We start from the raw sequence: 26,201 nt of genomic DNA, 5'->3' as shown, positions 1-26,201 counted from the left end.
ATTTCTCACAGAAGTGCAACAGAAGAGCTCTAATTTAATGTGTGATTTAGAGTACCCAGCCAGACACCAGACAAAACCACGAGAGTGATCTTGATAATGCTTTGCATTAAAAGAGACCATGGCTGGTATTGCCCCCAATACTGATAACATCTATCGTACTGGAGACCAAGCAGCAGATAATGAAAAGTGCTTATATGCAGCTTGACCTCTTGAGATGAGTATGACAATATCAGAAGCCATATCACATATTGTTGTCTGCATTGTGGCAGCACACACTACACACCTTGCCTGGCAGGCACAAAAAGCAACAGAAAGTGGTTATGTAGAGCACGGAAGGTTAGTAATTTACTATAAGGCAGAAGTTTTGATGTACGCAGTCTATGCAGAGAGGACCTTTGTATTTTCTGATGTTTACTAACAAGATGTGCTGCTTCACACAGCAGAAGCTTTTATTCAACTCAAAATGCAGCACTGCACTACACACACCCACTGGCAATAAGTCCTCACAAAAATTTCGCTGTTAGTTTCTTTTAGTTACGTCATTGCAGCCCAGTAGTTTTATCTCTAGAACAAGCAACCTAAAAATATACATGATTTCATAGCCAACATCGGTGGGATAATCCAGTATTTACAGGCATGATCATGGCATATGTACAATGGGAGACTTCATTAAACAGAAAAGAGTGCTTGCCAGGATTACCCCTAGCTTAAAGCTTGACCTGGAAAGCAAGCCTTCAGCTAGTGAGTGCAACAATTCCTGCTTGAAAACTGACTCCGCACTCCTGTGTGATCCAAGATGCGGTAGCCCCTCCCTTGTTGTGTTTTTCCAAGCTCATACTCCGGTGGCACCTATTAACACCTTGGACTTGCATCGCAGTTCTTGCTGTCACAACTCTACCTTAGGCCTGTAGTAGAGTTTCAGTGGAGGCTCCTGCACACAATGTAGCATGATGAACACAATTAATAATACCATCACAGACACAAGGGGGGATAAGTGATAAAGTTGATAACGTCTGCAATACCAAGATGTTCATTCAATAGCAAATGCAATAAAACTCTTGACCCCATAAAATGCCTAAACAATAATAATATTGCATGAAAAATTATGTTTTTACTTTTGATGGCTCTTCTATGAGAAAATGGTTCCTTGCATGCAACAGTTTAAGCAGAGGTTTAACCCTTTGATGGACGGTGCGACATCTTGAGTTTGTCATAGTGGAGTAACATAGCTTACGACTGAACTTTCCTGTGTGGCTCTGTTTCAAGATGTCCTTAGAAACTTTTTTCGTTTAATTCTACATTCATAAACAAGGTGGAATAGCTGCACAGATTGTTTACTTCTGCTACATTTTACTGTTTATACATAATATACCACAACAATAAATGAACACTCTCTTGAAATGTTTGTGCTCTTGCACTAGAGAGAAGACACAGGAAAAGCCCAAGCCAACTTGCTTCTGCAATATTCTATCACTAAAAATACTGAACCCTTTAATGACGGCACATAAATACAAAAAAAAAGTTTTTTCTATATATATGTGCAAAACACATCGAGAATAAGCATAATCAACAAAAAAAGTATTTTATGAAATATTTTTCAGCAATTCGGGGGGAACCTCAGGCAGAAAGCTGGTAGTGGGCTTCACCCCAAACCACCTAAGGCTTTCGTTTTCAATTTGTATAGACAGCTCTTGTCATATGTGAACCACAGGTGCACATTTCATTTGCTTTACATCACATGTGTAACACCACTACAGCTGGACCTCTTGCATTGGCCTGCCTCCTCTGACCTTGCTTTCAAAAGACGGTGAGTCGCGTGCCAAGCTCATTGCTCCTCATCCAGCGTTCCTGCTCTAAACCAACAAATGATTTCACTCGGTGCCTGTCTTTCAGTGTTGGCTGAAGACATTTAGCCAGAAACTTTGTACTCAATACCGAAACTCAGCAAGAAAAGAATTTTTTATGTTGCCCATAGGCAACACTCATCAATAATGGGTTAAACATGTTTTCATGCAAGCCATGTTTCTATAGTTTCAATGAAATTTGACATCTAACTTTGTCATACCTGCACCTACCTATACAGTAGATTCTCGTTGATATGTTTTTGAAGGGATCACATAAAAAAACTTAACAGCAGGGTAAATGTAACAGTGAGGAAGGGCAAAAATCGCTGCAGCGTCAGAAACAGCTCTGAATGGCTGCCAGTACACTTATTAGACATCTCAGTGCTTGTACTGCGACTAGGGACGATGCATGAATGCATGTATAATTAAGGGACAAGTATGATGTTCTGTGACAGTGGCTCCTTTCCACCCACGATATGCTTCAATGCATAACATGGCTCTATTGTGACGAAGCCGATTAAATAGAACTGGCAATTATAAAATGCAAATAAGACCCTTGCAGGCCCCAAAATAAATGTAGCTCTCTTTGGTCCAGGGTGCATGGTTCATGGTAGGTTTCAACTGATGCACACTTTTTTGGGTCCTTCAGCAACTGCTCTGTGCACATTTTCTCCAGATACTTGTACAGTGCATGGCTTGTGCAACTTCAATCACTTATCGCAATGTACTGGCCACTTGTTGAAATGGGCAAGAGCAGATTTTCCTCTGCACCACTAAATTTATGCGACTGCTGCATTCAAAGGCAACTTAAGATGCAAAAACATTACAGAATGGCAACGTATCAAATGGGAACATACTACATGGACGTCAATGGGATTTAGGTAGTACCGCGAAAACACGATGTAACAACCGGGAATGCACAACAGCGAGGAACATGACGGGGTTCCCCATATTAGATTAGTCATTTCGTAACTGCCATACATAGAGACAATTGGCAAGCTGTCACAAAACTTGTTCCTAGAATGTTCATACCAGTAGTTGCCATTGGCAACCAGGCCTGACATCACACATACTAGCTAGACTGATAAACCATAAAGGCAGGTTTGGGTTCGCGAGCGACTAGCCAGCAACTACAGTGGGTGCCTGCCAAGTTTGCCTATGCGGTCATAGGATGGAATGGAAGCTTGCATGCAGGCTGAAAGCTAGAATTAGCACATAGTCTAAACTACCAACAATGCACATTCAAGGTAATATGAGGCATCCACAGTTTGAGGTATCACGACACCAGTCCATGAAAAATGCAAAACATTCCTCGTGGCCTCGACTGCCACAAAACTTCTGTCAGTGCCATGTTGTTCCACAACACAGTGCTAACTTTCTGAGCTAAATTTAGCATGGAAGACCCAAAACGCAAAATATCACATCTTTTTGTAGACTACTGCACTTACTGTACTGTACTTAAGTACAGGGAGTGCCTGGAAAGTAGTAAGACTATTTTTCCCGCCAAACAGAAAAACAGCGGCATGGAGGTGCCAGTAGGCAAAATAGGAAGAGCAGAATTTAAGCTATGCATACACGTCACACAGGTGCCGGTGAGGTGTTACAGAGAGAAAGAACCTGTTGCTAAATGACGTATCCTTTTTTTTAATTGCGGTCAGAGTTTGAAATGGAGCTTACCATTGAGCAACAAAATTTTTGCCAACTAGACAAACTGCTGACATTACATTTTACATGAAAGCACTCAACTGCTTGAGATCTCTACATCTACAATGAGACCACCAGTAGTACCTGGATCCTACATCACGAGAATGTGCCATGACACAAGCAGCTGAAAGTGAGGGAACGTTTGCCAAAGCACTATGTGGCAACGCTGATGCAGCGCCCCTGCAGGCTTGACTTGACCCCAGCCTAGTTATTTTTGTTCACCCAGATCAAATGCAGCTTGAAAATAGGCCATTTTGAGACTGTGAAGAAAGTTGAAGCAACTGTGACACAGGCTCTTAAAGATGTTCCCATTGCCGCCTATCAGAAGGCGTATAACCTTGGCAGAAACGCCGCAACCGGAGTATTGATGTCCAAGAAGCATATTTCAAAGATTTTGAAGTGTTTGTATTTGTAAGGTAAAAGAAAAATCTGCTACCTGGCAATAGTTGTATTACTTTCTGGTCTGCACTAGTTCCAGCAGAAGCAGCTGCATGTTCAACATATGCTGCATGCAACTATAAATCAAATACTTTTCACTAGGAGCCCATTGGATTCACCAGTACTTCATGAACTAGGCAGTTCAGAAGACATTTTTCATCACCATTTATTTTAGCAAGCGCAGACCAAGGTCATGGCATTCCATGGAGTTGTGGGGGATATAGTGCAGGCTCTGTGAAAAAGGTGTTAGGCCCAGAACTCAACAAGCAGGTTGATTTGGTGCAAGGTCAACTGAATAAAAAATGACTTACAATAATTGGCCAACTTAAATGAAAATTGCAATGCAAGACTAGGTTGTTTACCTTAAACCTCCATCGTGTGACATAGACAAATTTCAATGTGTGGTCCTTGCCTAGTATCTCCTGGTTACAAAGGATCTCAACCTGGAACAGAAAGAATGTGTCGCATTTAGAGAGAAACATTCACAAAAATTGGAGAGCCTAAGAAGTATAAAAGCAAATACACAAGGTGTGTAGTATGCAGCAGTCAGTATTGCCTGTCTCTTATCTTCGTTTCGGCAATTTCAGTGCACAGATATGCCAAAAGAAAATATGCACTTATTTGTCCTCGTGTTCCACTCAAAGAACAAACCCTCCTTCCGCTGTGTCGGCAGTTAAGCAACTATAGCGCATTACTCCTGATCATTAAGTGGAAAGTTTGATTCTGAGCCGTGGCAGCCATATTCCAAAAGGAAGGGAATGCAAAAGCTCCCGTGCATTGAAATTTCAATGCATGTTTAAAGTATTGACACAAAAATTTTGTTTTGCTTTCCTTGTTTTGATAGGCAACTGGAATAGCTAATCAGCGTCTCAGGCATCAATGCCTTGAGTGCACAACAAATAATTATATCATATTTTAATGTGACCAGTCCAGAGCAAGTGCAGCTTGGCTTCGGGCTTAAAGCAGGCCTCCTCATGACCACAGAAACTGGAGGTGATGGTCACATGTGATCACAAACCACTAATGTGCATGTCATCCTGGCACAGTGGTCATAAGCCACACAATAACCATATCTGGGCCTGCGCCACTACAGTGCCTATTCTTTTCTCCTCCACTGAGTGATAAAGGTCCTCTGCTGACTCTTCTCTTGGAATGCTGAGTGTCCCTCTCACTTATTATCCTGACAACTTTCTTGTGTGTTCAGCTTTCGGCTATGCAGTCAGACTGACATCTTCACCAGGATGACTGAGCCAAGGATCAGTGGTATGCGATATCACTACCACATAAATTTGTGATATACTAATAAGGAGGCCTTCTTCAAGCCCCCAGCAGCACTTCATATACGCTTTGAATTACTCACATTAAATGTGTTTAATTATTTGCTGAGCTCTGGTGGTATTGGGGTTTTATACCATAATTAATCGGTTGACAGTTGTCCACTTAAACATTTCAAGAGTGCCAATCCCATCACAACTATCGACGGTAATATGTCTCAGATCCAGGTGTTATATTTGGATGCAAAAATCCATAAATTAGTATGACTAAGAAGCAATGGTGCAATTCCTTTACTTTTCTTATCACTGCCAGCTTCTTACATCCATTTAAAGGAGTAATGAGACAAAATGTTCATCTAGTTTTCATTTCTTTATTGTGTCCCTGCTAGCCCAGTAATCATACCTAAATTTCTCAAAAACACAACAAATAATTATGTTTCCTTTTGATGCAACTAATTAAAAGGTATGCCAAGTTCAGCATGGCTTTGGACATGAAGCAGGAGGCTATTCACATCACTGAAATTGATGTAGCAGTCTCTTGGTACCCTAGACACCACTGATACATACACCTACACACACGATCGTGCTGCCAGAAGTCAACGAGGTAAGAGAGGTGAGGGATCCCCCCTACACTTCCAAGAGAACTGCAAAGGAATGATTAATTTGGCAGCTCTGGACTTCTTGGCTTAGTAGTAATCGTGTGGCCTTCAACCAATGCACTCAGGCCAGTTGTCATATTACATGGCCACCACTTCCTGTTTTCACAATGGTGCACTGATGGGGGTGGAAGGGTTATAATAAACAACCCCCCCAGAGGTCAAGCAATCCAGCACTCCTGCCCAAACTTCTTCACCAGAAGTTTTTCATTTGTGTTGAGCATGCAGAAAAGCACATTGTTATATATGAGCAAAATGAGAACAAGGTAAAAGCAGGAGCTTTGTTCTCGTTTTGCTCACTGTCTTGAATTTCCATCTCCCACCTTCCCTGTGTTTTCAATATACATTTATACAGAAATACACTCTCTTTGTAGCCTTCTAAAACCCCCATGATTTCTTACAAAAACTTCACCACCACCCCTTCAATACAGAAATCCTGGGCACGTTAACAGCCCCTTTTGGCGACTGAAATAGTCTCCTGCTTCACACTTGAAGCCATGTTGCACTTTGCATGTGTTTTGAACTGGCCATGTGAAAGTTACTGCAGTTATTTGTGACAATCTCAAAGAAATGAGGCTTCGTACCATGATTATGGACTCTACAGCTACCTAGAATAAAAAAAAAAAATTGGGACACAAAAATTTTTGAGTCAGTACTCCTTTAAAACTCATATGCTCAGCTAAATATTCCTTTTCAACACATCTATGATAGCTTTGCAATTTTTGAAAACAGCGAAAATAAAACTGCAAGGGGGCCCGCACATATCGGTGTGCTCATCATTGCTGTAACAACTACCGCATCTGCTTACATAGCGTTAATGCGCGCTTTCACAGCAAGAAAAATCCATTCCATTTGGCACGCCTCGACATGATAGTATGATTACATATGCTTATCGCAAATTAAAGCAGGGAAGCAACTCTTCTGTGTACAATTAGCTCGGCTGACTTCTCTTCAAGCCGTCTTCAGTTTTCGTTCGTGAACAAGCACAAGCGATCCTTGTGGTACCGTTTGCTTTGTCGCTCAAAGCAGTTCTTTCTTGACGCTCCTTTGGGAGACTAATCATACTGCTTTGCATACCACTAATTAAACCTTAAAAATTTGTAGGTAAAGTTACATTGTCTTATAAAAAGCTGAGGTTCTGCATACGTGTAAAAGCATTTTTGGTTACCTCAGTAGAATATACACACTTCTACCTTGATGCGACTTTATCTACTTAAAGTATTGAACGCTGTATAGATGGGGTTCTGCACAAACGTGATCGAGAATACACATCCAGTAGCTCACTTCGACGGGTGGTCGGCGACAAGGTGGCTGAGGGCCCACTTTTCAAACGAAACCTGCAGTGGCTATATGTGTTCAATGCACTACAGATTGAAGGTTAGAGTAGAACAAACGTAAACCACACAAGAATTTGTTTTTTTAGAAACGCTAAAATCAACAAAAATACTGTGGCAGAAAGCTTGACAGTTTGCAGTCAATGGTTAATATTAAAAGTACTGAAACTATCACAAGTCGGCCATTTTGTTGCACTGCAGTAAGATCTCCAATTGTTACGCTGGGCACTCAGGTTAGAAACCAATTCAACATTTTTTTTTCTTTCTTTTTTTTTTTCTCTGCGGCAGTTTGCCTGACGTGGTGAAAGTATTTTCACCACTTACATCTGACAAGGCAAGACGACGGGAAGCATTGTGCCATCGCGGCTACTGGACTGCCACAAACATGCATTTATGTACTTATCGTGCACCATTCTTACATGGCGCTACAGAGCACATGTAAAAATGTGGAATAAACATATTGTAGAAACAGCACAATAAACATACTTATATGTATGACCCAACAGTGCATAAAATCTGGCTGTTGAGCGGCAGTGAGGAGGCCTTGATTGCTGTCATTTGCCATTATCAGATTTAAGGGGCCAAAATGTTTTCACGTCAGAGACACTGCCAAAAAAAAAAAAGTTATATTTAACCAACGAAAAACATATGTTCCCACAGGGAATCGAACTCTGGACAGAAGCGTGGCAGGCAGAGATGTTCCACACCTCCACTGAAATTTTCCAGTTATATTGACCTTTGCCTCAAAACTGTTGGAGCAGTTGCTGCATTATTTTTGTTGATTTCAGCATTTTTAAGGCCAAATCTTGTGCACTTCACATACATTTTAATACTACCTTCATATCTTACAATGCCTAGAGCTACTTTAAATGCCTCCTTCATCAGAATAGTGAGCCCTCCGCCTCGCTAGCACCGATTCCCATCGAAGTGAGCTACAGCACGTACTCCTCCCTCTCGTTTCTGCAAGTTCCTAGCTTGCACATGTGACAATGGGAAGGTATGCGTGTATGATAAACAGTGGTGTTCATATTTTAACCACTGTATTCTAAAAATATTGCGAAGCTTCACGGAATACAGTTGCCAACGGGCATTTACTGTATGGATCCGCCATTCAGCTGTATCTTCAACCCTTTGATGGTCAACGCCATAAATATACAGGACCGCGAACAAGACTAAAGTGGTTGATGCCGTATATTTACAGTGCTGTCTGTATGTCTGAAAAATGTGCAAATATTTCAACTGTGTTGCCCATCAAGTGCTGCCACTCTGTGTAGATAGTTATTTTTTTATTTGCTTTGTAATCTCTTGGTTTTCATTCCACAGCTTCTTTAGGCTGGCGTTTCAGCAGCCGCTCACATATCTGAACGTGCGAGGGTGCACAGCAGTTTTGTTTTTGTCTCGCAGGGCGCTTCTGTTCATTGCACTCCTAAAAACTGATGTCCATCTTATTTCTAATCTCTCAAAGGGCCACCGCTAGATGCTTGCCTGTCTGTTGCTCACAAGGGTGCGATTATATCGGTTCAAAGGCAGGCGCTGCTATATACAATCGAGGCCACCATATGGAAACGGTGCTGCCATACCTGCATTTTTTTTCTTGCGACTCGGCTCGCGATTGCCCCTCACTGAAGACGAGAACAAGGGATTACTGCAAGTTTCTGACTCGTTTGGTTTTTCTGATGAGTACATAACCATAGTGTTTTCTTGCATGCGCTCACGTACACAGTTTGATTATGCATGCAGACAGAGCAACCAGCACTTGCACACAGATTGCTCTGCTTAAAGCGAGCCGAGCAGCAATTGTTCCGATGTGGGCTACTACCCAAGTACCGAATCAGAATATATATATTTCAGTGTATGTACTTTTTTATTGTTATTAAACATATTTATGGAAGCCCATCTGTATTCATGAATAAACAATGCATGTTTACCTACTGAAAACATTTTTTTGTCACTTTATGATCACTGTAAAAATGTTACACTACATTTTTTTTCAAAATAGGTCGGTCTGAAAGTTTAAAGTGTGCAATAAACATCTTCAACGTAGGGGGGGGGGGGGGGGTTCACATTTGGCAATACAAATCAACCCTCAAAGGGTTAAGGTGACAAAGTGGGATCATATTCTCAGGTGATCACTTTTGGTTATATGTACTATCGCTTTCACATGATCTAGTGCTCAACCAGCCAATCAGATTATCTCGTTTTGCTTAGCCAGCCAATAAGCGTGAATTGAAAAAAATATCCCCGAAAGCGATCGCGATCAATTGTTCCCGAATAATCAATAAATTGACCGCGCCCTCGTCAGACGTTTTCCACTCTTCGATAAGGAAATCCTGCTGCAGTTTGTGCTAGAGTCGTCCCTTGCATTAGTGCACAATGCACAACAAGTTTTCTTTATGCAGCTCTCTACAGCACTCTCAGGGTGTCTACCAAGTTGGCATTTCCAATTTCCCTGAGTTTTCCAGGTTTTCCCTGAGCGCCTTTGCAGAATTCCCTGAGTGACACAGAACTTTGTTTTATGTCAAGACGGTCTGACACCATGTCACCCGATGGAGTCACTATCTAGTAAGCATGTTAAAAAATATTAAAAAAAAAAAACAACTTAATCCAGTTTGTATAGTAAGGAGTAGTACTTATTTTATTCAAAAAGAAAACAGAAGGCAAGGGTTAGTAAAATGTGCAGCGAAAAAAATATCTAAAAAAGAATGGTAAAGCCCATAGTCAAACATTACCAAATACAAATAAAAAGGAGATGCATACAGAAGCAAATATTTTCAAAGATGAGCTATTTCTATCAATTGATTGCAAGCTCATTGGTATGAGACCCAAACTTTCTCACAAGTGAGATTCTCCCTCAACAGCTGGTAACCTCAACTGTCCTGACATACTCTCAGCACGCGCACAATGCCTCAGTGTTGCGTTTCACTGCTTTAATGAGTTTATTTTGGTTTCTATTAGGGACACCTTCATCTCGGCGTCAGCCAACACTGTTTTTTTGAGCTCAAGCTCCTTCGAAAAAGTGGCAGCATGCTTCCTTTCCTGTTCATTCCTTAGTGCGTAGGTCCTTTCTGTTGTCTTCCTTCCGCCGCGCGCTTGCCCCGTGGACCATTTGGAGCAAGCATCCTATTGCTCAATTCTACAGTCAACATCCAATTTTTTGGACTCCGTAGGGGTCACGAAAATGTCCAAAAGATCAGGCAGTTGGAAAAAATGAATACATGTCTCCTTAAGGGCTAAACTCGCCGCAGGTACATCCGAAAAAGCTCTGAAGGCCTGCCAGTACACTTATTAGGCATACTGGTGCTCATACTATGACAGGAGATGGGTGAACAACACAACGCCATCCTGTAGGGTGAACAACACAACAACAAAGAACGTCAAGCGGAAAGTCGGAGAGGCTTAAATAATCTTATGGGTGGCAATGGAAAAGAAACCTGCCATGAGTAACTACTTAAGAGAAAAAAACGAACTCTGGAAAGAAACAATTGATGATAACTCCAAGGGAAGCTCAATACTTTTCGAAGTGAGATCAGGATGCCTTAGAACACGCACCTATAAAGCGAGATATAAAAAGGAACAAGAAGCATGTGCTTGCTGCGGTAAAGCTAAAAAAATTAAATTATGGGGTTTTACGTGCCAAAACCACTTTCTGATTATGAGGCACGCCGTAGTGGAGGACTCCGGAAATTTTGACCACCTGGGGTTCTTTAACGTGCACCTAAATCTAAGTACACGGGTGTTTTCGCATTTCGCCCCCAATGAAATGCGGCCACCGTGGCCGGGATTCGATCCCACGACCTCGTGCTCAGCAGCCTAACACCATAGCCACTGAGTGCGGTAAAGCTAGGGAAATGATGGAGCATGTTTTATTAGAATGTGAAGATATCTGCCCAGCGGTCGATTTAGGCACCAGTGGGCTCATCGAAGTTCTTGGGTTCAGCGAGAGCAGGGGGGAAAACATGTCGGTAGTATAGGTTAGTAAGAGGCAATTGGAAGATTGGTGGAAGAAAAGTATGGAAACAACAAAAAACGGAGACATACAAAAACAAAGTTCACAATAAGGGGCCAGAAAATTTGGTTATGGGAATTCATCGTGCGTTTTTTCTTCTTTTTTAAACTAGGTAGGACATTAGGCAGTAGTGGCACAACCCACCGCCCCGTTCCAAAGGGGATGCTCATAACATCCATCCATACATCCTTGAGCCTCTAAAACAAAAATGCGCAGGTCAAATGGAAACACAGCAGGTCATACCTCTTTGTATCTGTCAAGGTTGTTGAACAGCTTCTTTGCAATGAACTTCTTCAAGTGGGTGATGGTGGCCTGGGACGAGCACCGAATGAACTTGCGACGCATTTGCTTCAACTGGACACTGTCAGATTCCAGTAATATGTTGACCTGCTCATCTGATCTGTGGCAATCTGCCTCATCCTCCTTTGAGGATGATGCTTTGGAGCCTGCATCCTTTTCATTGAGCAACCCTACAGAGATTGAAAACAATATCTTAAGCCATGGCCACAGAAAGCTAAATTAATGCCCGAACGTTAAGCCACCATACTCACCAGGATTGTGGGCCTTGGGACAAGGAAGACCTTTGCGCCGGTAGAAATCCCGCTCCCTCTTCATTTCATCTAAAGGGGGAAAAGAGAGCAAAATGAACTTACACCCTGCTATCACAGCACAAAGCTATGCCTAAATCTTTTACAACAGATGGCGACACCAATCTGCAAATAATGCTTGCACAACAAAAGCAGAGCTTCTCTAGTTGGCTTAAGAATGTGGTAAAGTTGAATAAACAGTATTTTTTTCAATCGAAGTAAGTGAGCAATATACCTTTTTTCTGATTTGAAAGTGTGTTTCTCTGCACTGCACATGTGCCCAATTACAATGGCGGCACCAGTGATGGTTCAAATGAAGGACTGTCAGTTGCACAAGCTGCAACTTGTCTTGTGCACATGGTTTCATCACGAGAGCCACATCTACATTTTTAATCTCACAATACAAGCAAAGTATGCTTGTACTGCTATCAGCGTAAAATTAAATGTGAACAGCGGAGCCCGTGGCCCAAGCATAAGTGAAGGTATAGTGCGCGCTGTCCAGTCATCACCATTGACAGGCATGCACATCCGGTTTGGCCGCGCCACGCGATCCCCCTATATTGAGATATTTTCGCTTCTGTTCTGGTTCTTACATATTAAAGGGAGAAAATAAAAATAAAAGAGAAGCTAAAATTTCCAGTTTACAGCGAGTATAGTCGCACAGTTCGCCAAAACCATAAGTGCACCGGCGCAAACAGCGGTGTGTGTAGTGCACTTTGCCCGTTGTCATCGTAGATTTGCTCATGGGTTTGCGACTTGTGCGCCATATTCATTCTTTCAATCGGCAAACTTGCGCAGGGTGCTATTGCTGGCAGCCGCAACGGTGGCCAGCGTGGGTCTGCCGAGCACCTTTGGCCATTTGTTTGACTCCCAAACGAGCGCCGTGTGGCCAAACCGGATGTGCGCGCTTGTCGGTAGTGATGACTTGACGGCGCACACTATACCTTCACTTATGCTTGGGCCACGCGCTGCGCTGTTCACGTTTCATTTGACGCTGATAGTACACACAGTTTGCAAAACTTACAATGCCATTAGTTAGGCAAAATGTCTCACAGGAAAGCTAGCTTTACAATTATGAAACGAGTCTATGCAGTAACTGGGTAGCAAGGTAATCCTGCTAATGGGCAACATGCCAACAGGGTAACAGTAAAAGGGAGTCAGCTGAGCAATACAGTAACCGAGCTATAGGTGGCAGGTACCAAGCAACATACATCCACTTGTTGCTCTGGAGGGTTCACATTATTTGTGGCATAAGTGATTAGTTAAAACCAGATTCAAACCTGTTACCATTCTAGTGATCATCAGGGCAACTGCCAGTTTCCGCAGTTTCAAGAAACCAATGGCAAGTTTTTTTAGGTATGGCCGAGACATTTGCTGCAGAAAATTACAGCTTCTCTCTGCTCAGGTAACGAGGCCCTAAAAGTGAATCCTAAAAGTGAATCAAGAACAGTGCCATAAGAATGATGAAGTACAGCTGGAATGGCATTAAGAGTTCAGTGGCAAGCACTTAAATTACACCTTTTGTCACACAACTGTACCACATCATCAGATGCATTAGTAAACAACTCATGCTTAAAGAAACCCTAAACACACTTGATCATTTTAAATTCACTGCGTGGGCTTTCTCTCCTGAGGTGGCACAAAATGCTTTGAGATGTTAAAGCCAAGTCAACGTATGACCGTGACATTAACTTGAAGTATACACAACTGGTTGTAAGAAGGCTACACATGAATTAGCATGAATTCTTTGCATCTAAAGTACTAACTCCCAGTGCAGCAAAATGAGAAGTAAAATGAAAAGATTGCCATGGTAATTTATAATCCAGACTGACTAAGATCGCTATCATGGTTTTGGGGACATAGGTGTGCTCAGGAAGCATTGAAAAGTGCTTAACAGGGCACAAGGATAAGCACAGTGAAAAAATTTGATTGTGGGGTCTAACATGCTAGAAATTAATTGGTGGTGTAATAAATGCGAGAGAAACCCGTTAGAGTTACTTTGCACCTCTTTGAGATCCTGGATCCATGATTTAAAGCATGTTCATCACATTGCAAAGTGTTATTCAGCAGGTCACTGCACATACATGCTGCCTCCTCAAGGAGCGAAGTGCAACTGAGTCCTGAGAAGATCACCAGTCAGTCAACATTCATTTGCCATGATTATATATATATATATATATATATATATATATATATATATATGGCAAATGAGTTCTGCGGAAGCCCGCAAGGTGTAGGAAAGTACAAAGTTTCTTCGTAGCTTCATGCTACAATTCAGGTGGATGACAATATTTAGGAGGAATGCTGTAGTAGATGGCTCCATATTCATGTTGACCACTCAGGGTTCTTTAAAGTAACCCTGAAACAATTTTGCAATTTTGTAGACACGTACTGAGTGGCTAGAGTAGGTCCTTCTGATCATTAAGTGACTCTGTATAAAATGTGCATTGTTACCGATCACAGTGGCGCTGCTTCCCGAGATTTCATTCATCATCATCATCATCATCAGCCTAGTTACGCCCACTGCAGGGCAAAGGCCTCTCCCATACTTCTCCAACTACCCCGGTCATGGACTAATTGTGGCCATGTTGTCCCTGCAAACATCTTAATTTCATCCGCCCACCTAACTTTCTGCCGCCCCCTGCTACGCTTCCCTTCCCTTGGAATCCAGTCCGTAACCCTTAATGACCATCGGTTATCTTCCCTCCTCATTACATGTCCTGCCCATGCCCATTTCTTTTTCTTGATTTCAACTAAGATGTCATTTACCCGCGTTTGTTGCCTCACCCAATCCGCTCTTTTCCTATCCCTCAACGTTACACCCATCATTCTTCTTTCCATAGCTCGTTGCGTCGTCCTCAATTTCAGCAGAACCCTTTTCGTAAGCCTCCAGGTTTCTGCCCCATATGTGAGTACTGGTAACACACAGCTGTTATACACTTTCCTTTTGAGGGATAATGGCAACCTGCTGTTCATGATTTGAGAATGCCTGCCAAACGCACCCCAGCCCATTCTTATTCTTCTGGTTATTTCAGCCTCATGATCCGGATCCGTGGTCACTACCTGCCCTAAGTAGATGTATTCCCTTACCACTTCCAGTGCTTCGCTACCTATCGTAAACTGCTGTTCTCTTCCGAGACTGTTAAACAATACTTTAGTTTTCTGCAAATTAATTTTCAGAGCCACCCTTCTGCTTTGCCTCTCCAGGTCAGTGAGCATGCATTGCAATTGGTCTCCTGAGTTACTAAGCAAGGCAATATCATCAGCGAATCGCAAGTTGCTAAGGTATTCTCCATCAACTTTTATCCCCAATTCTTCCCACTCCTGGCCTCTGAATACCTCCTGTAAACATGCTGTGAATAGCATTGGAGATATCGTATCTCCCTGTCTGACGCCTTTCTTTATAGGGATTTTGTTACCTTCTTTGTGGAGGACTACGGTGGCTGTGGAGCCGCTATAGATATCTTCCAGTATTTTTACATATGGCTCATCTACACCCTGATTCCGTAATGCCTCCATGACTGCCGAGGTTTCGACTGAATCAAACGCTTTCTCGTAATCAATGAAAGCTATATATAAGGGTTGGTTATATTCTGCACATTTCTCTATCACTTGATTGACAGTGTGAATATGGTCTATTGTTGAGTAGCCTTTACGGAATCCTGCCTGGTCCTTTGGTTGACAGAAGTCTAAGGTGTTCCTGATTCTATTTGCGATTACCTTAGTAAATACTTTGTAGGCAACGGACAGTAAGCTGATCGGTCTATAATTTTTCAAGTCTTTGGCGTCCCCTTTCTTATGGATTAGGATTATGTTAGCGTTCTTCCAAGATTCCGGTACGCTCGAGGTTATGAGGCATTGCGTATACAGGGTGGCCAGTTTCTCTAGAACAATCTGACCACCATCCTTCAACAAATCTGCTGTTACCTGATCCTCCCCAGCTGCCTTCCCCCTTTGCATAGCTCCTAAGGCTTTCTTTACTTCTTCTGGCGTTACCTGTGGGATTTCGAATTCCTCTAGGCTATTCTCTCTTCCACTATCGTCGTGGGTGCCACTGGTACTGTATAAATCTCTATAGAACTCCTCAGCCACTTGAACTATCTCATCCATATTAGTAACGATATTGCCGGCTTTGTCTCTTAACACACACATCTGATTCTTGCCTATTCCTAGTTTCTTCTTCACTGTTTTTAGGCTTCCTCCGTTCCTGAGAGCCTGTTCAATTCTATCCATATTATAGTTCCTGATGTCCGCTGTCTTACGCTTGTTGATTAACTTAGAAAGTTCTGCCAGTTCTATTCTAGCTGTAGGGTTAGAGGCTTTCATACATTGGCGTTTCTTGATCAGATCTTTCGTCTCCTGCGATAGCTTACTGGTTTCCTGTCTAACGGAGTTACCACCGACTTCTATTGCGCACTCCTTAATGGTTCCCATGAGATAGTCGTTCATTGCTTCAACACTAAGGTCCTCTTCCTGAGTTAAAGCCGAATACCTGTTCTGTAGCTTGATCCGGAATTCCTCTAGTTTCCCTCTTACCGCTAACTCATTGATTGGCTTCTTGTGTACCAGTTTCTTCCGTTCCCTCCTCAAGTCTAGGCTAATTCGAGTTCTTACCATCCTATGGTCACTGCAGCGTACCTTGCCGAGCACGTCTACATCTTGTATGATGCCAGGGTTCGCGCAGAGTATGAAGTCGATTTCATTTCTAGTCTCACCATTCGGGCTCCTCCATGTCCACTTTCGACTAACCCGCTTGCGGAAAAAGGTGTTCATTATCCGCATATTATTCTGTTCTGCAAACTCTACTAATAATTCTCCTCTGCTATTCCTAGAGCCTATGCCATATTCCCCCACTGACTTGTCTCCAGCCTGCTTCTTGCCTACCCTGGCATTGAAGTCGCCCATCAGTATAGTGTATTTTGTTTTGACTTTACCCATCGCCGATTCCACGTCTTCATAAAAGCTTTCGACTTCCTGGTCATCATGACTGCATGTAGGGGCATAGACTTGTACCACCTTCATTTTGTACCTCTTATTAAGTTTCACAACAAGACCTGCCACCCTCTCGTTAATGCTATAGAATTCCTGTATGTTACCAGCTATTTCCTTATTAATCAGGAATCCGACTCCTAGTTCTCATCTCTCCGCTAAGCCCCGGTAACACAGTACATGCCCGCTTTTTAGCACTGTATATGCTTCTTTTGTCCTCCTAACCTCACTGAGCCCTATTATATCCCATTTACTACCCTCTATTTCCTCCAATAACACTGCTAGACTCGCCTCGCTAGATAGCGTTCTAACGTTAAACGTTGCCAGGTGCAGATTCCAATGGCGGCCTGTCCGGAGCCAGGTATTCTTAGCACCCTCTGTAGCGTTACAGATCTGACCGCCGCCGTGGTCAGTTGCTTCGCGGCTGCTGGGGACTGAGGGCCGGGGTTTGATTGTTGTATTCATATAGGAGGTTGTGGCCCAGTACTGCACCAGGGTGGCCAATCCTGCTCTGGTGAGAGAGTGCGTTACCGGTTCTGGTCACCGGGATCAGGCCACACTCCAGGCCTGTTTGTGCAATTTTCTCAACACACGTTTTTTTTTTTTTGTATTTTCCGATGGAGAATTGCGCTGCACCGGGATTTGAATCACGGTCCTTTTGCACTGGAGACGGATACTCTACCGTCCCCGCAGGAGTTAAATTAATAATTGGAGAATGGGGATTTGCGTGACAAAACCACTTTCTGATTATGCACGCCTTAGTGGAGGACTCCGAAAATTTCGACCACCTGGGGTTCTTTAACGTGCACCAAATTCTAAGTACACGGGTGTTTTTGCATTTTGCCCCCATCGAAATGCGGCCGCCGTGGCCGGGGTCCGATCCCGCGACCTCGTGCTCAGCAGTCTAACACCATGACCACTGAGCAACCACGGCGGGTCCCGCAGGAGTTGTACGCCTCATTTAACCTACAGTGGTGCCCAATTTGATCAGTCAAGGTGGGCCAATCTGAGCTCGGTTATACCGCATGGATGGCACTCGGCTAGAGAACCTGGTATTTATGACCTGCCCATGTGTGGCCACACATAATTGAGGATATATAATTTTTTCTTTTAGGAGGGTTTCTGTACAGTGATAAAATGAAGGAAAAGACATTAAAAAAAAGAAAAAAAAAGAAAGGGGAAAAAAAAAGGATCATAACTTGTGATTTGAACTAGTGATCCTTCAATGTTGCCCAGAATGGTAGCTCAGTCGGTTGGTTCGTCAAGCCAGCGGTTACTTTCAAGCGCTATAGCTCCTGCTCCGAGCCTCATACTTATGTGGAAAGGGGCTGGTGTTGTCCGCGACAGTCGATTTTTGCTGAGTGGTTCTGAGTGGTTGGAAGGCATAATTTCTTGGAAAAATGGCCGCCAGAGGAGCAGCGTGAACTCGAGCGGCTTTAGAGACTAGGAAAACTGCCTTAAAGTATTTAGACTTGAGGGGAAGCTTCGTTAACAAACTATAACACGGCAATCAGCACTCGAATATAATTATAACCCTAATAATAATTGTAAATATTCATCTCATCTATAGGATCTAAAGCGCGCGCTGTTTCTTGCCTCTGCGTGTAGTAGTTAAGAGAGCCAGTTTAAGGGCGGAGAAGAGGGAAGGGAAAGAAAGCAAACTTGCAGCGCCGTGGTTTTAAGGCGCAACCGTGGTAGAGAAACGGAAAGGCGATATAAGCATGCGTGGCCATGATACGCACACGACAAACTGCCTTACAATATTTAGACTTGAGGGCAAGCTTCGTTAACAAACTATAACACGGCAATGAGCACTCGAATACGACGAGAGAAATAATTGAGACGTGGAAAATTCCCTTGAAATAAATCTGGTTTGCGAGACAAATGCTTGTATGTATTGAATCTCTTAAAAGATGAGGGGGGAAATATGCGCTCACCGAGAGGGCATCGTCAGCGCGAGACCACCACCAGGCTCCTTACAGGGATGTGGAGAGCTTCGCGGCCGGAACGAAGCCTCCCCTCTCCGCCGGCCAGGCGTGGAAAACGCGCTTTCCGATCGCTCAAGGTTGCGTAGGAATAGTATAGTTCTAGCGTCCAGGAAAAGCTTTAACAGGTGCGAGGACGGCACGCATAGCGTGGGAAGCTAGCCGCCGGAATAGCTATCTTCGAGAGCTATTCTATATTATATTATATTATACTTCGAGAGCTATGACTGATGCTTTTCTATATATATGTATTCATCTCATCTATGCGATCGCATGCGCGTGCTGTTTCTTTGTCTCTGCGTGTAGTAGTTAAGAGAGCCAGTTTAAGGGCGGAGAAGAGGGAAGGAAAGGAAAGCAAACTTGCAGCGCCGTGGTTTTAAAGCGCAACCGTGGTAGAGAAACGGAAAGGCGATATAAGCATGCGTGGCCATGATATGCACACGACAAACTGCCTTACAATATTTAGAATTGAGGGGTAGTTTCGTTAACAAACTATAACACGGCAATCTGCACTCGAAAATAATTATAACCCTAATAATAATTGTAAATATTCATCTCATCTATAGGATCTAAAGCGCGCGCTGTTTCTTGCCTCTGCGTGCAGTAGTTAAGAGAGCCAGTTTAAGGGCGGAGAAGAGGGAAGGAAAAGAAAGCAAACTTGCAGCGCCGTGGTTTTAAGGCGCAACTGTGGTAGAGAAACGGAAAGGCGATATAAGCATGCGTGGCCATGATACGCACACGACAAACTGCCTTACAATATTTAGACTTGAGGGGAAGCTTCGTTAACAAACTATAACACGGCAATGAGCACTCGAATACGACGAGAGAAATAATTGAGACGTGGAAAATTCCCTTGAAATAAATCTGGTTTGCGAGACAAATGCTTGTATGTATTGAATCTCTTAAAAGATGAGGGGGGAAATATGCGCTCACCGAGAGGGCATCGTCAGCGCGAGACCACCACCAGGCTCCTTACGGGGATGTGGAGAGCTTCGCGGCCGGAACGAAGCCTCCCCTCTCCGCCGGCCAGGCGTGGAAAACGCGCTTTCCGATCGCTCAAGGTTGCGTAGGAATAGTATAGTTCTAGCGTCCAGGAAAAGCTTTAACAGGTGCGAGGACAGCACGCATAGCGTGGGAAGCTAGCCGCCGGAATAGCTATCTTCGAGAGCTATTCTATATTATATTATACTTCGAGAGCTATGACTGATGCTTTTCTATATATATGTATTCATCTCATCTATGCGATCGCATGCGCGTGCTGTTTCTTTGTCTCTGCGTGTAGTAGTTAAGAGAGCCAGTTTAAGGGCGGAGAAGAGGGAAGGAAAGGAAAACAAACTTGCAGCGCCGTGGTTTTAAAGCGCAACCGTGGTAGAGAAACGGAAAGGCGATATAAGCATGCGTGGCCATGATACGCACACGACAAATTTCATTCGCTCCCTCCCAAACGACTCTGTTAGCCCAACTGATGTCAGTTGGGCAGGCTATACGGTTGGCTACCCAGGTCACGTCATTGCTAAATTTTTAAAACTTTATTGTGAGCAAATGTTTTTCGTAATGGTTGGAAGGTTGGTTAATTTGTTTCTACAAAAAAAAAAAAAAAAAGTAACAGAAGGAGAATACACAACGACAATTTATCAATGCGCTCAAGCACTTCCGGCACAGAGCAAGTGTCGTCTGCTTGCATTAACAACATTCTCCACGTTCACACAAGCTGCAAGGTTAGTGTTGGTCTTGAGCTTTCTTTTAATGAGCACCATAGATCGCCTTTGTTACGTTGTGGGCTGCAAATCTAGCAATCAGCGACATGTCAAGCTGTGGCGTTGTGCCCCTCTATAAGGCAACATGCGAGCGGAGTGGCTGTAGCACATCGGGCTCTCGGTATCCCATCGGCGCCAGCATCTACACGTTTGTGGCCATCACTTCACACCAAATTACCACAATAGAGAGTTTTGGTGTGTCCAGTAATTAAGTAAGCGCAAGCAAACTGGGCATTTTACCAGGTGAGCGGAGGCACCAACATGGACGGCCTGCATGGTGCAGCCATCTGGTGGCACAGAGCTCAACCAGACAAACACAGAGCTAGTATAGCAGTAACCACGTGTATTCTACTTTTCTGGTGGTGTAACCTGTTGGCAGGAGCGTAATTGTGAACACGTTGTCTTTTTGAATGCTTGAAATGTTTTGCAGTTGAGTTCCTTCTTTTTAAATGTTTGAAATGTTCTGCAGTTTCTTACAGCAATGGTAGCTCTGTGTTTAGCTGGTTAAGCTCTGCGCCACCAGGTGGCTGCCCCATGCAGGCTGCTCAGGCCGCTCACGTTTACATTAAAGCCCTTTCGCCATAGCGATAGTATGGATCTAGGGGCTTTAGTTTACGCCTCTGCCCATCCATCAAAATGCCCAGGTCGCTTGCGGTTACCGGAACGCTTGCAATGGCATGCTGCTTGGATAGCTGTCACGGAGATTGATGGTCAGGCGGCTGGCGGAGGTTGGAGAGGGTTCACGTACTGGCTCCAAGACAATCGGAAGTAGATGTCACGTCATGACGCAGAGCCAGTGAAAGCGGAGCTTAGCCCTTATCACTCGACGAACGAGTTGGGGAGAAAACCATGGCTAGGAAAGAGGGCAACGTGCAATCGTCCATAGCTCTCTTAATATGAGACACTTCACTTTAAGGGTCTGACAACCGATTTTTAAGGACAGAGTTTTTTATGGCGCGACGCAAAGCTCACACTCAGTAGTGTTTACATCTGCAGCAGTTACTTCCAAAAGCATGTGGATATTTAATAAGCAGAATTTTTCTATCTGAGCAGCTTCTAAAATAGTAAGAGCTCTGCCTCCAGCAACGCTGAGAAGTGAGAGCGCTGTCGATAGCCCACCTTGCAAATTGTGAAAGCTGCCCATCTTTCTCCTTTCACGGGAGTGAGTGTAACTGTGGTTAACCACTTACATTTTGACTTTTTCAACCACTTTTGAAAATAAAAAGCTGGTGCAATAAGTTCACATTGCTGTATAGACATTTCTTATATTTGTACCGCGCTTTTCCCCAAGTATACGCCTATGTCATGGCTGGCTGGCCCCCGTCATCGTTATTCTGTTGATAGATGAGCAAGCCAACTCATCGAAAATGAAAACGAAGCCAGCACCACTTTTTTGCTCAGTACAAATAATGGCTTATCTGCACATTGTAAGTCAGGAAAATCTTATAATAATAATAATAAAAAGTATACTGCAATTTACTATAAAAAGACAAGGAAATGCGTACACTAGTAGAAAGTCACATGGTGGACCTCTTATGCAGCTTCATGTTTATGCCGTGTGGAGTGCCAAAGGTCATTTTTCGCCACTTTTAGCGACGGATTAAAAATGTAAATCCACATTTAAAGGGCCACTAAAGGCAAGTACTAAGTCAATGTGGATTGTTTAAATATCATTCCAGAAACCTCGCAATGATTTTTTCGTGCCAAGGGAGGACTTAGTTTACGAAAAAATTGTATCTGAAGGTTTCAAATACTTTTTTAGAAATTCAAATCTCCCGCCACCCAACCGGGGGTGTGGTGACATTGCATACGCCATCACCCTTTGCTGCCGTCGGTGAGTAAAACGGCGCCCGACAGATGGCAGCACTGAGCCAAGATAAAGTGGTGGATTCGCTGCTGCAGCTGCTTTTTGGTCAAGTGGCGTAGACCGTTTGGGCATCCCACAACATAACATGGAAGTTGAATTCTCTGCTACTTGCAGTTTGTGCGAGTTTCGTGAGCCTGCAAAACCATCGCAGCAGTACGCAATAACAAAACTACTGAAACGCAAAAGCATGGGCAGCGCAGTGTGGAGCGAAAACGAAGCCTTTCGACCGCCCCTGCCATTGTCAAGGGTAATTTCAATTAGTTCCTCTTTCTAAAAACGAAATAGAACTGTACAAGTGGCATTTCATTTCGTCTTAGTATACAATACAATGATGTATTTTGCAACGAGTGGTTGAGTACTAGTGACAGAATTTAACTGAGGAGTGCTTTCATCATCGAGCAAGTACTTGAATGTCCCAAGGGAGTCTCCAATCTTGTCCAGCATTTACCTCAGTTTTCCTATTATTAAGGCTCTGGTCATGATAATATTGACGACTCAGAGATCCTCAAGCACTAATCTATCACTTTAGCTTGACCTAATATTAACTTTTAGTGTCCCTTTAATGAGGAAAACATGTTCGTTTTAGCCACTACGATAGGGAATCATTCCATCAGCAGAGTTATCTTGATTCATGTTCCGAGCAGTTGTCTGTCCCTTTAAATTGTGGCGCTAATGTTTCATTGTAGCTGTACCCTACACATCTACAAAATTTGTCTAAACCCTTTCAGGGAACCTTTAACATGCACCTAAATCTATGCATACAAGCATCTTTGTACTTCGCTTGCACCAAAATCCAGCCTCTGTGGTGAAGAATAAAGCTTGCGACTTCATGCCGAGAAGCAAGAGCTCATAGAAACTGCGACGGTTTCTGTGAGGGAAGAGCATTAAAAGGACATTAATGAGAAATGCTAGATAAGCACCTTTATCTTCCAGGAACCAATTTGGCATAAGGTTTATTAGCGGAGACAATGATGAGCATAACTGTCCTTTCAGGATTTCACACCAAGCATCGGTAATGACACCCCAGATGTCAAATCATTTTCACGTTTGGTCAGTTTTCTTTTGATTGGCTTCGGTTCCTTTACAAATGCAACACAGTCCTTCGTTATCAATAAACCTTTAATTAGTTCTAATAGGACGCCATCAAAATCTCAGGAAGTCACAGGGAGCTGAAGTAGCTCCAAGCCTGGTTGGAGCCCCTTAAAATAAAAACCAAGGTTCACTCACTGTACTGAAGATTTGGCACCAGCTTGTACACAATGTCCTGCATAGTCCTGTCGTAGCTGTAAGGAAAAACAATGTTAGCTAAAGCTCCAAAACGCATTCTGGTGCAGCAGACCACTCAAGTCATACCTGATGTACTGTAGGGGATAGCTTTGATGGATTACAATTTCACAGGTTGGGCATGTGTTGTTGTCCTCCAAATGTTTGACCAGGCAGCTTTTACAGACTAGAACAAGGTAACAGATCAAAACGCATTGTTGGTACAGTTGGTCCACTACAGCAGCAAACGGCACCAGAGAACACAATGAACAAGAAAAGGAATCGGGGACGTTCACATTTCCTGAACACACAGAATATATATTGGTTGTACAATTGTGCAGCCAGTTTTTATTCTGCGCACTCAAGAAATAAACCATTCAGTTGTTAGTGAACCACTGTGATTATCCCAGTCTCCTTTTCTTGTCTGTCGTTTTCACTTCTGCCATTTGAACATATTGTGTGCTAACACACCGGCAGCACAAAGTTTCATTTAAGCAGTCATGCAAGGGTACTTACACGTGTGCAGACATTCTGTGACTGTAGTAGCGTCGATTAAATACCCCTTGCATATCTTGCAAATGATGTGATTGTTGAGCGTTTTTAATCGTATCCGCCTTTCCATCTGCAGAACACATGCAAGAGGCAGTAATGTTAAAATGTGCAACAAAGAAAATAACCATCACAGGTCTGGCCACAACACACCAGCTCAACACGGCCAACAAGTGCTTGAAGTGGACGGCTGGGCTAGTTGGAATATATTTTTCACGCATTTCCAGCGCTTTAAAGAAATAGGGAAAATTAAGAGAAGAGGCAAGCTGTGTGGACAGGTAGGACACTGGACAATTCTCTCAAACGCGAGCACTTGAAGTTGCAATCCCTAGACTACGCTGCCAAATTCCATTTCTAAAATTTTACTTACACAGAGCTGGTCTGGCTCTTTCACTGAACTGTCCCTCTTGCAGGGAACATGAATCAACAGATCATTTTCTCATTGAATGTCAAAGATATTCTTAATCGCAAAAAAAAAAAGAACATTAGAAACGCTGTTCCTATCTAGGAACTATCTTTTGGGGGCCTCAGCCCTTGGGCACAGCGACAGGAACGTTGGCAATTTTATTAAAGGGTCAGAAAGATTTCAAATATAAAACCAAAACTTCAGGTTTTGTTATACTTCTACAAAATTCATTAGCTGTATTTTTTTCATTTATTCCTACATTCTATTAAAATCATAAGCTTGAATCTGCCTATTACTTCCCATGTACCTATTCACCAATTTTGTTTAGTTATTTTATTATTCTTTTTGTTATATGGAACTCCCTGGTTTTTGGTCAATCCCCTAGTGTGGGTATGTGCCACTAACGCCTAGGCTCTACATCTACACCTGCCCTTTCGTCTTTTCGTATTTCTTTAAAGCTCTAGAAATGCATGAAATGTTAACATAAGTGCCTGTATTTTGTCAATTAAATCCCGACTTGCTGCACTTGACCATTCGATGATGCACCTGACATGGGCGATTTTAGGCAACGTCGAGACCCATTTCACGGTTGGAATTGAGAACTAGTTCTGATAGAAAAAATGAACCCAAAGCGATTACCTCAGACGGAACGAGCACGTCTTGCCAGCAGCGCGAGGGCAAGGAGAATGATCGCTTCATGTCGTCGGGTATCACGCAGTTTTCGGGCGATTCGACCTCCATTGGCTCCTCTGTAGCGTACATTTCGAGAAGTCCTCGCGCAATCCCTTGTGCCTCGTAACATTGAAAAGGCAGCTGCTCCATATCTCTAAAAAGCTCGCAGTCGTTAGTCTCCATTGCAGAGAGAGCTCGAAACGTTCCGCACACGTAACACGTTCCAGAAAAATATGAACGCTGTCTCGCGCGTACAAATGCTCGATTCCGTGCGAGACAGCACGAGCGGCTCTGCACGTGTGCTCTTCTTCAGCTGTTTACAGAGTTCAGGCGCGCTTTCGTTAACGTGCACCAATAAGCGAAAAGAGTACAGTGCGATCAAATCTATTCGCAAAGAAGCTGCAACGTTAACCAAGACACCGGGATCAGAGGAGAACCCTTGCAGACCAAAATCAAAAAAAGTGACCCAGGTGACCAGGTAAGCACTCGTACCGAAAAGCAGACGAGATGACAAGCGCAACGCGTCGGCTTTTCACGTCGAGGTGCACACAACAGTCGTCTTACTGCTGAGGCAAAACGAACGTAAGGACAAAAGAACGTTCGCGGCTTACCTGTCTGACAAAGCTTAGCGTTTTACGCCTACGATAAACTTCTTTGCATTCGCATGCAACGACACGCACATTGGTTAACAGAGAAAGCAAGCACGATTACCTGTCTTGATAAGGACTCCTGGGGAATGAAAACCATGAAGCACTAGTTGTTTCTCGGCTTCGTCTGCTCACATATCAGTAGATGAGCATCCAATTTATTTGGAGAACTCGCTCTGTACGCCGTGACTGCTTTACAAGAGGGGGGAAAGCATGTCACAAG

The 26,201-nt window shown here is 43.3% G+C and overlaps 1 protein-coding gene across 1 annotated transcript; it reads right to left on the bottom strand.

Moving 5' to 3' along the window:
* Window positions 1-425: 425 nt before the first annotated feature.
* Window positions 426-25,602, bottom strand: l(3)73Ah (polycomb group ring finger 3-like lethal (3) 73Ah). The gene is made up of 8 exons (XM_075676713.1): window positions 25,299-25,602; window positions 24,221-24,326; window positions 23,795-23,891; window positions 23,669-23,724; window positions 11,808-11,876; window positions 11,500-11,726; window positions 4,349-4,429; window positions 426-931 (listed from the first exon to the last, which is right to left on the bottom strand). The coding sequence occupies exons 1-8, from the start codon at window positions 25,512-25,514 to the stop codon at window positions 887-889; spliced, it is 897 nt and encodes a 298-aa protein (XP_075532828.1). The 5' UTR covers window positions 25,515-25,602; the 3' UTR covers window positions 426-886.
* Between the last annotated feature and the right edge of the window lie 599 nt (window positions 25,603-26,201).

This window comes from Dermacentor variabilis, unplaced genomic scaffold, assembly GCF_050947875.1.
Source record: "Dermacentor variabilis isolate Ectoservices unplaced genomic scaffold, ASM5094787v1 scaffold_12, whole genome shotgun sequence".
Lineage (NCBI taxonomy): Eukaryota > Metazoa > Arthropoda > Arachnida > Ixodida > Ixodidae > Dermacentor > Dermacentor variabilis.
This window is presented reverse-complemented; position numbering and strand designations above follow the sequence as displayed.